Source organism: Nannospalax galili, unplaced genomic scaffold, assembly GCF_000622305.1.
Source record: "Nannospalax galili isolate Female #2095 unplaced genomic scaffold, S.galili_v1.0 scaffold104, whole genome shotgun sequence".
NCBI classification, from domain to species: domain Eukaryota; kingdom Metazoa; phylum Chordata; class Mammalia; order Rodentia; family Spalacidae; genus Nannospalax; species Nannospalax galili.
The window spans coordinates 1,531,688-1,542,366 of NW_008353596.1; the positions used below are offsets into that span (position 1 = coordinate 1,531,688).

The 10,679-nt window shown below is 49.6% G+C and overlaps 1 protein-coding gene across 1 annotated transcript in view; it reads left to right on the forward strand.

Annotated features, from left to right (window-relative positions):
• Fgf18 (fibroblast growth factor 18) overlaps nucleotides 1-4,213 on the forward strand; it is a 30,913-nt gene extending 26,700 nt beyond the window's left edge. The window contains exon 5 of the mRNA XM_008850757.1: nucleotides 3,620-4,213. Coding sequence (XP_008848979.1) covers nucleotides 3,620-3,886 — 267 coding nt within the window. The 3' untranslated portion in view covers nucleotides 3,887-4,213. The remainder of the gene's footprint in view (nucleotides 1-3,619) is intronic.
• Nucleotides 4,214-10,679: the final 6,466 nt, after the last annotated feature.

Here is a 10,679-nt window from a genome sequence, read left to right on the forward strand (position 1 = left end):
CCTATTGCATACCCTAGTGTTTCACTTTGTGCCCATAGTGATTCTGTGGCTCTGGGGAGGTGATGGGTTTTGGTGGGCAGCACTTACTCAGCTTCTGCCACCTCCCCATGGACTTCTCTGGAACTGGACTGAAGACAAGTGTGTGTGTAGTGGCCATTTTTGAGCATCATGACCTTGGGCAAGCCCCTTCACCTCTTTGAGCTGTTTCCTTTCTCTAGGTAGAGTCAATCTCCATGACTTAAGAGGGTGAAATGATGTAATGGATGTGGGATTGTCTGGCTTGTGGTCAGCAATCAATAAATAATGAATGAATGAGTAGAGAGACCAAGTGGGCCAGTAGAGCTCTCCAGCCCTTGCTCTGTCTCCTTCAACAGTGTGTCCTCCTGGAGCACATCTGTGAGATGTTTGTACAGGATTCAGAAGGTAGATTGTATTTTCTTTTAGGCTCTTTTTGTGTGTCACGCCCCCATCCACCCTGGTAAGACTCTTGTTTGTTTAACCACAACCCCATCTTGGGCTAAGGCCTGTGCTCGGTCCCAAGACAAGCCAGAAACAGGCCTGGCCTCAGGGATCTCTTAGGCTAAGGCAGAGTAGGCAGACACAGAATTACTCTCTTGGGAGCATGGGGTTGGGGTGGGGATGGGTGCCCAGTCACTTCAGAAGATGGAGTATGTGAGCCAGTAAAACTCCAGGTACAAGTGGATTCTAGAAGGAAGTAGAGAACTACCTGGAGAGAGAAATGGCTGTGGGGGAGCCTTCCCAGAGGAAGTGGTTACAGAGCTGAGCCTTGAACGACAGAAGCAGGATGGTGTAATCTAGCCTTTGTTCAAGTTGTTTTGACTTTTGTGAAAACCATGCAAAGAACTTGGACTCAGGTTGGAAGGACAGCTTCTAGAATTTTCCATGAGAGACCTAGAACCCCAAGATCACTCCTCTTAACCTGCCCTACAGCCTTCCTGTCTTCTTTCACAATACTATCTTACCATTCTCCCCACTGACACCGTCCTCTGAGTGGTGTGTCCTGAACCTGCCCTCTGTGTGTTCAGCCTCCTTGAAAGCTGGAATTCCCCAGAGAGTTTCTTTACCCGGCCTGTCCCTTTCTGCAGAGTTCAGCACTCTGTCTGCAGGGCCTAGACTTGTCCTCCTCTCAAAGGTGAATGTTCCTGGAAGCTCCAGTCTGTTTTCTACTTCAAACAAAAGGTTGGAACCCGCACCTCAGTCTCCACACACCAGCCAGACCGCTGGGCTTCCAACTTGGCCAGGCGGCCGTCCGGAACGAGGAGTGGGCCCGGCCTAAATTTGGAGATGTTAGCTGGAAACTTGAGTGCTACTAATTCAGGCCTTCCAACTGTTTCGCCCTCTCCCTTCAAGCAATCAGGCTGCTCTAGGAGGAGGCTGTAAGCCCTGCCTCCCAGGGCCTTTTGTTCAGGACAGCCCTAAGGAGGCAGGGCAGCCTTTGTTGGTTGGACCACCAGCTCTTCAAGAGCAACCTGGAGAGTTCTTCCTGTGTGTCAGAGTGTTATGAGTGTTGTTCCTCACTCCTCATGGATCTCTGTGATGCAGAAGTCATTGTTCTCTTTTGCCTGGTGAAGAATCTGAGGTTTGGAGCGAGGAACCGGCCAGCCTGAGGTCACACAGGAAGTGCTAGAGTTCATTTGGCCAGCGCTTCTTGTCTTGCATCCCAAGACACGCATCTTCCTGGAAACCTGAGAGCCCAGGACCCCTCACACAGCCTTTGGAGTTCGACCATGCTACGTCTCCTTATTTTTGGAGGCCTCTAGCCTCCTTCATACTAAGTATTAAGCTGTGCCACATCCCACCCTGAGTGTAGTTTGTGTTGAACTGTATCACAGTAGGGTCGAATAGCTGCTGACTTACCGTCAGATTTTGTGCAGATCTGCCAGGACTCATTTCAGTTGCAAACGATAGAACGCAACATCAGCTGGGTTAACGGAAATGAGACACTGTTGGCCCGCATGGTGGTGAGGTAACTTGAACTGCAGATGCAGCTGGGTCCAGAGCCCAAATGATGTGACCGGGACTTGGTTGTTTCTCTCACTCTCTTTGGCTTTACTTTCTCAGGGGCATCACTGCCAGGCAGAATTTCCCTCCCTGGCAGTAAAATAGCTGCTCTTATTTCGGCCTTACAAATTCCTCTAGTTTATTATTATTTTTAATATATATTTTTATTGAATTTCTGTGTATTTCATACAGAACATCTTAATTATCTTTATGTCCCCTTCCCACTGGCACCCTCCCATAGCCCTCCCACTGGATTTCACATGTTCTGTCATTTATGTTAAAGTCTGTTGAGTCAACTTAGTGTCCCCTGATGCGTCCCTCAGTGCAAGTTCATCTCCTGGGGTCTAGCCAGCCCATCTAGAGTCTCTCCCTTAAAGAAGATCAGCTCTTCCTCACCCAGTAGTAATCAACCACCCAATAGTTCTTTGGTTAAGACTGGAGGCTGCTACCCATTTCCACAGTTCTGTGCTGGATTTTTGTCTGCTTGAATTTGCAGGGGTCTTGTGCATGCTGTCACCATTGCTGTAAATTCATATGAGCAAGGTCCCAGGAGCCTGTAAGAGTCTGTTTCCATATGGTCATGTACCTCCTCCCCTGGCTCTTACAATCTCTCCACCCCCTCTTCCGAAATGGTCATTGAGCCCTGGGTTGGTTGCCCTCTGTTGCCTGAGGGAGTTTAGTTGATGAAAGTTGAGAGATGCAGTAGTGTTCCCTCTAACCCTTGTTCCATTATGTTCCATGAGTCTTAGGTGTTGCATTGTCATTTAGGGTTGAGCATTTCATAGGCAATCTCTGTGTGTGACCAGTTGTAAATTCCTCTAGTTTGAACCTGCCTTTTTTTTTTTTTTTCCGAGTGGGCACTGAAGGCTGAACCTACTTACAAGGTCTCAAGTAGCACACTGCCTGGATAGCTTGGGTCACATGCCTGGGAGGGGATAATATTTGATTGGCTAGATCTAGATCTGTTGCTCAAGTAGGAATGAAGTGGAACCCCCATCTATAAGGAAGGAGAGTGGGGAAGGAGTGGACTTCTGATTGACAGTGGGCCTCTGCTCTTTAATTGCAGGGTGAGGAAGATGTAGGGACCTATAACAAAGGTTCATTTGTGTATTGAGGAGGCTAACAACTCTAGTAGGTGTTTTGCAGGGCCCAGCCATGGCCACTTTCCTATGCCTTTCCACAAGAGCTGTGTTCCTCCAATTGCTATTCCTTGGATCATCTCCTCCTGACTAAGGTTCATTGCTGGCCAAACTTTAGTCAGGCTCCTGAAGCTTCTCCTAGACCCATGTGTACAAACAACGCTTGTAAGACCCACTTGGAAGCAGGAAGCCATACTCCTTCCATGTCTACTAGGTTCCTCACCTTCCACGTTCCTGCAGGCATGTCTACTGGCCCTGCTCCTGGTGCTCCCTCCTTGGGCCGGTGATTCTGTTTGCTAATGCTATGGGATCTGGGAGCTTGAGCCCAGCCTCCCCAGACCTGGGGGACCCTGGTGCAGTGGGCCCTGTACCCATGTTGTGGGCAATGTTTGCTATTGGCACCCTTCACAGGGATCACTGACTTGACTTTCTTTGATGCCCCCCTCTCTCCCCTGCAGCCTGATGGTACTAGCAAGGAGTGTGTGTTCATCGAGAAGGTTCTGGAAAACAACTACACAGCCCTGATGTCAGCCAAATACTCAGGCTGGTACGTGGGCTTCACCAAGAAGGGGCGGCCACGGAAGGGCCCCAAGACCCGGGAGAACCAGCAGGATGTGCATTTCATGAAGCGCTACCCTAAGGGGCAGGCTGAGCTGCAGAAGCCCTTCAAGTATACCACAGTAACCAAGCGTTCCCGGAGGATCCGCCCCACACACCCCGGCTAGGCCCCGTGCCACAGGGGCCCTGCCACTTACTCCCAGAGAACTGCATCAGAGGACTATTTTTACATGAATAATAAGGAGAAGCTCTATTTTTGTACATTGTGTTTAAAAGAAGACAAAAACTGAACCTAGACTCTTGGGGGGGGGCAATAGGATTTCACTGTTGGCTTGAACCCCCATGACAAAGGACTCACACAAGGGGACTGTCAACCCACAGGTGTTTGCCTCTCTCTAGGGGTGACAATTCAAAACTCATTCATAGAGGAGGACTTGAATGAGGAAACCATCACTTTGAGAAACCAAAGTCCTTTTTCCCAAAGGTTCTGAAAGCAAAAAAATTTAAAAAAGAAAAAAAGAAGAGAAAAAAGGGAAAAAGAAAAGAAAGAAAAAGAAAAAGAAAGAAAAAGGAAAAACATCCCACAAAACAATAAAGTAGTACCCCTCCCCTAACAAGCTGCCCCCACCCCCAGCCCCTCTCCCTGCCCCAGACTCCAACAAGAATCGATCTCTGGTTTGCAGTCATTTATTTATTGTCCGCTGCAAAGCTGTTCCCGAGACACCGCGCAGGGAAGGCGCACCCTGAGAATTCTCTGCGCCTCGACTTTTTCCGACCTTCTGACGATAGACGCCTCGTCCAATCATGGTGGCCTGCCTTGCTCGCAGTTCTGGAGGATGCTGCTATGGACCTTCCGTGACTCACGTGACCTAGTACACCAATGATAAGGGAATATTTTAAAACCAGCTATATTATATATATATATATTATATAAGCTATTTATTTCACCTCTCTGTATATTGCAGTTTCATGAACCAAGTATTACTGCCTCAACAATTAAAACAACCCACAAATTATTTAAAAACCTCTGAGGAGAATGGTGGTTGGGGGGTATGTCGCCTGCAGGGGGCACTCTGCGATTTGTTCCTCTTGGTCTCTGCACTGAGGGCTGGGGTTTGGCTCTCTCATTCACTCTTCATTCAGACCATGACTGTGTGTCCTGGGCACTGTTGGGCACTGAACAAGCAGCTTGAAAGTGGACATATGTCTGTGATTCAGAGAGATCACCTTCTTGGGTATCCCTGATTCCATGGTCCCCTCAGTCGTTTGTTCATAGACATCCCCTGTCCTAGCTAGGCTCTGGGTCCTTGCCCCCAGCCCACAGGGAACTTCACCCTTAGTAATTCAGATCCATTGCTTCACGGATGTGTTTGTCAATTCAATATTTCTTAACTGCTCTTACTAAGTGCCAGACATTTTGCTAGGTGCTGGGAATTCATTAAAGAACAAAACAGACTCAAACCAATCATACCTCCTTGCTGTAGGCCAAGTGCTTGAGTCATCCATGAATCCCACAGTATGTCAAATCCAGGCTGGATAAGGGAACATGGCTGGATTTTGAGGTCAGTCCAGACCTGGCGTTTAGGCCCTGACCTCTCCTGTGTTGCAGGTTAGGGTTATGGCCTCCAGTGACTTGCAAGGATCCAGTCTTCCAGGCTGACCCCAGGGCTGGAAGCAGACAAGGTTCCAGGGAGCTCTTATCCTAAGATTTGGGCTGAGGAGTGTGTGGACTTGCCCTTTCCCTTCCTACCTTCCAGTCCAGGCCTCTTCCTTGGAAAACTGTATTCCTGGGAAACAGGAGGGGAGCTAAGGCATTCTGGTTGTCACCTGCTCCCCTTGAAAACTCCTGCAGAGACTGGCTGGAGGGGTCCCCATGAGGTACTAAGTTGGGGAGGGTATGCAGAGGGGACTAGACTCCTGGCCAGGGAGGGCCTCAGGGCAGTTTCTGAGAGCTTGTCCTGTGACCTTTCCCAGCACTCTGGACAAGCCCAGTTCTGGGCACTGTCCTGCTTCGTGTTACCAATACCCTGGCTCCTGCCCCTTGTCTGTGGCACACCCTCCTACCTGGTATAGCCTGTATCCTTGGAGCTTTGTGAAGCCATTTAGGTCCATTATCACCTTCCATGTTTGACAGACGAACATTTATTTGCCCAAGGCCTCAGTGAGAACCTTGGCAAGACCCCTACCCTTTACTGTCGTAACAAAACCCTGAGATGACCAGCTTACAAAGAGAAAAGCCTTCTTTTGGTTCATGGTTTGGAGGTTTTAGTCCCTGATCGACTGGCCCCACCATTTTTGGCCTATGATGAGGCGTGAGGGAACCCAGATGCGACAGGCCAGAACCACTCTTCTCATGGCCAGGAAGCAAAAGAGGGAGAGACAAGGGCCCTGGGGTCCTTGAATCTCCTTCAAGAACGCACCACGAAGGGCCTAGTGCACGGTCCCACTCTCCCAGTAGTGCCACCTTGAGGACCAAACTTAACACAAGGACTTCTGGGGAGCTTTATAAAAAACTTAGCACCTGATGCTAGTGAGCATCATGCACTGAGCGCCCTGTGTTCCTGCCCCTTCCGCTGCTGTAAATTCAACTGAAAAATAACCATAGGTGGGGCTAGAGAGCTGGCTCAGCGGTTAGGAGTACTGCCTGCTCTATCAGAGGACCTGGATCCGGTTCCTAGCACCCACTTGGTGGTTAACAACCACCCATAACTCCAGTCCCAGGGGATGTGATTCTGTCTTTTGGCCTCAGTGGGCATTGTACCACATGGGCACACTTACATACATGCAGGCAAAGCATTCATACATATATTATAATAAAAATGAATAAAGTAAATTTTAAAAAGAAAAATAATCCTAGGAGACAGATGCCTGGGGCCAGAATTCAGTTATTCACCCGTCTATCCATTCATTCACCCTGTAAACATGTATTCAGTTTATTCTTCCAGATGCTGATGTTCCAGGGACTGGGGACAGAAGTGAGCTGAGCAGACCCTGGGGCTGAGGATATGACTTAGTGGGTAAAGAGCTTGCTGTGCAAGCATGAGGACCTGAGTTCAGATCTCCAGCACCCACATAAAAGCTGGGCATGGCAGCACTGGGGAGGGGGGCATGAAGACAGACTGATTTGGAGGCTCACTGCCCAGTCTAGCTGAAATGGTGAGCTCCAGTTTCAGTAAGAGATGATGTCTCAAAAAAGCAAGGTGGAAAGTGATAGAGGATGACATCTGATATTGACCTCTGGCCTCCACATGCACACACATGGGTGTGTATACCTGCATACCCATGGGTACACATATGTATAATATATATACACATGACCAAGTAAGCATGAAATATGGTCAGGAAGTGGGGAGACATAAGAAACACTGGAAAAGTGAGGGAGAGGGAGTATGGCTGCTGCTTCAGACAGCATGGGTGGAGGAGGCCTCTGGAGGGAATTTGAGCAGGTTTGATGGACAGACGACCCATGTACACACCATGAGGAAGGGAATTCCTGGCAGAGGGAACACAGGGTGTGATGGTTGGAGGCTTGTCATGAATAAGGAGGACAGTGGGGCCAGGAAGAGTTGGGACCTGGAGGTAGTCAGACTCTAATTGGAGTGTCTGTTTGGAGTAAGACAGGTAAGGGCCTTCCACTTTAAAGGGAAAGATGGCAGACTTTAACCTCAGGCTGCCCCAAGGTAACCTGGGTTCCCATGAACTCTGACTCCCTGGGCATAGCATCCTTGTGCTGGCTCCCAGGCTGCGGTACTTCCCGCCCCTGAGGTCCTGCCCCTGCTCCATCCCAGGGGCCTCCGGCAGAAAGATGAGGCAGATGAGGCCTGGCTTCTTTCAACTCTTGAAAGAACTTTGTGTACATTTCCTGAGTTAGGAGAAATATGTGAATGATAGGCACAGTGGGCTGGTAGGAAAATCTCCGCCAAAAATGATGTCTTCTTAGGAACATAGAAGATGAGGAAGGACTTCCAGTCCAACTGTGCAAAGAACCTCAAGAACATAGGCTCATGTTGAGAACTCATGCTACATACACACCAGGATCCAGCCTAGCAGCCCGTGGAGTACACATTGTTAACCAACCCCTCTGAGCAGATGCAGAGAGGCAGATTCACTTGCTTGAGGTCACACAGCTAATAAACAGAGGAGCTGGGATTCGTGTCCAGTTCTGTCCATCTCTAATGCCATGATCTTGACTCAAAGCTGCGTATTTGGAGCTGTCAGAGCTCCAGCCTCTCCCCCACCTTGGTCACCTGACTTAGCCTTGATGTCCATCATCCATCTCTAATCCCATCAGATAGAGCACAAAAGTTCAGAGCACATGCCGAGGTACTCTCTGGAAAGGACCGAGAGCAGGAGTGTATTTTTGATTGGACCACTCTGTCCAGCTGTGTGACCTTAGGCAAATCACTTGTTTTATAATACGGTATCTCTCACACTCTGTTTTGACCTTATGGGGCTGATGTCTTTTTTTTTTTTTTAATACTTTTTTATTTTATGTTTTTGAGTGCCTGAATGTATGTGAGTGCACCCATGTCTTGCAATGTGGAGGCCAGAAACTAGAGTTACAGAAAATTGTTAACTGCCATGTGAGTTCTGGGAATTGAACCCAGGTCCTCTGCAAGAGCAGCCAGTGCTCTTAACTACTGCGCCATCTTTCCAAGCCCCGATGTCTTGTTCTAAAGGGACAGCAGGGTGGATCCTGCAGGGCAGGAGCTGGGAAGCTCTATTTCCTGGTCTCTGTCCATTTCTTCACTTGAGAGAAGAGGCAACCAAAACCTGGAGAGGGGCAAGGACATGCTCCAGGCCTTCCAGTGAGTTGTGACAGAGCCTGCAACATAAGAGTAGACAAGGGATATGCCAAAGGAGGTGATGGGGCCCCTTGCAGTGAGTTTGGGCGTCAGGATGTCCTCATCCATGGCCAATCAGGCCCTCTCAGTCTCTGCCCCCAATCTGCTTCTGGGATCCAAAATGGTAGCTGGGAGGGGCTCTAGGGAGGACTATGGCCCTTCGCCCTACCTCACAGAGGGGTTGTATGCCTGGGTACTGGGGGGGGGCAGGACTGGTGCAGAGGGTCCCCAAATCTAGGACAGAACTCATTTGGGGTAGGGTGCTCTCGACACCCTCTCAGGCTAGATAGGGTGCTGTGCAGCAGCTTATGCTGGACTCTGGCATGTCGTTCCAGCAGAGCTCCTAGTGACTCAGCTGTCACCTCCTTGAACTAGGTGTCACAGTGTCCCTTTTGTGGATGAGGAAACTGAGGCCAGAAAATAATGTTTTCAGGACCCATAGTAGAAAGTGACTGAGCTAATATTCGGACCCCTGTCTGTGATCCTGTGTTTTGCTTCCTGTGGTTCCTCTCATCTTCTGCTTTTGCCGAGGGTCCAGTGTGATAGAGCCCAAAGCCTGGTGTAGAAGTGAAGCCAGCCTAGGTTGGGGGCTTATTCCAGTTTAAGTGGGAGAGGCTGGGTTGGTGAGAACGGCTGCTAATCAGGTGAGCTGAGCAGGTAGGGAAAGACAGCTCAGGCCAAGCGTAGCAAGCCCAGGCTGCCCTCCTGCCTTCAGGGTCAACTGGAACCTTGCCAGGTCAGGGTGGGCTTTCAGGGGGCTCAAAAGCCCTGTAAACAGGCTGATCCCTCCATGCAGCCTGGGACTGGGGTTTCCAGAGAAACAGTAGTGAATTAGGTGCTAAAGATGTCCAGGCAATGCCCCAACCAAGAATCAGCTCCAGGTCTGCTACAGACATTAGGCAAAGTTGAGGACCAGATGGCTCAGCCTTGTTGGCTGTTGTGGGATGGGACTTCTTTCCTGGTTTCTGGGATGAGGTGTCCAGCTCTGGCCAGGAGGGGAGGTGGTAGGCAGGCTTGGGTACAAGCCTGGGTACAGGCTAACCAGCCCTGCACAGTGACTAACCAGCCTCCCACCACCACCCTAGGCAGCATGTAGGCCTAAGTAGTACTTGGTAGAATCTGTCTGGTGCTTTCCACAAGCTCAGAGGAGCAGAGCAGCAAAGGGATTTATTTAGAGTCATATAACTATGTGGAAAAGCCAGATTTGAATCTACATGGACCAGGTTAAAGAACTTTACCTCTCCTTTAGCACGTCCACTTCTGTCACTGTGATGTTCAGGATTCTTTGGGCTACAAGTAGCAGAAATACAGGAGACTGAAGCCCAGAAGTGTGCGCTGGCATGCTGGCTTCAGGCAAAGCTGGATCCAGACATTCTGTTTCTTCTTCTTGAGTCCTTCTGTGTTTGCTTTGATCTAAGGAAGGGGTTCCCTGTCCTTCCCACCTTCCATCCAACTGGATTAATAACTTCAACAGAAAGAGAATGAATGGTTCTCAGAGGCTCTAGCCAAAATCTCAGGCTGACTCTGGCTGAATGAGCCTCTCTCTTGCATGTTCTTGCACCAGTCACTGTGACTGAGGAGACAGAAATTTATCTAGCCAGGTCTAGGTCATGGGCTAGTCCCTGGAGCTGGGTAAGGGTAGGAATAACCGAGTTCTGCTCAGCTGTAATCTCTGAAAGTGGGACTCAAGGACTATGAGAGTGATGTCACCAGGTAAAAGGCCAGTCTCTGCCTGTGGTATTTACCTCCAGGGTACATCACAAGCCCTAGAGACACACAGTTGCTGGGACCCACCCCAGCAGGCTCAACCTCAGTAGGCCTGGGGGAGGCCTGTGATTTGCATTTCTAACAGGGTTCCAAGCAGTTTGTTGCTGCTGGCCTGAGGACCAGGCTCTGAGCATCATGGTCAGCACTCTTTTCTTAGTTCCTACTCTCATTGCAGGCTCCTGTGCTATGTGAGGTGTGTTCTGGTGCGAGGCCTTCAACTCAAGACATACCCACCTCAGGCATGTGATGCTTTCCAAGAGGCTCAGATGTAGGAACCTCAGGGGATCTGATGTACAGATCCTTGGCTCTCCTCAGCACTCTGTCCTAGGTTGGCCTATAGCAGATGTCC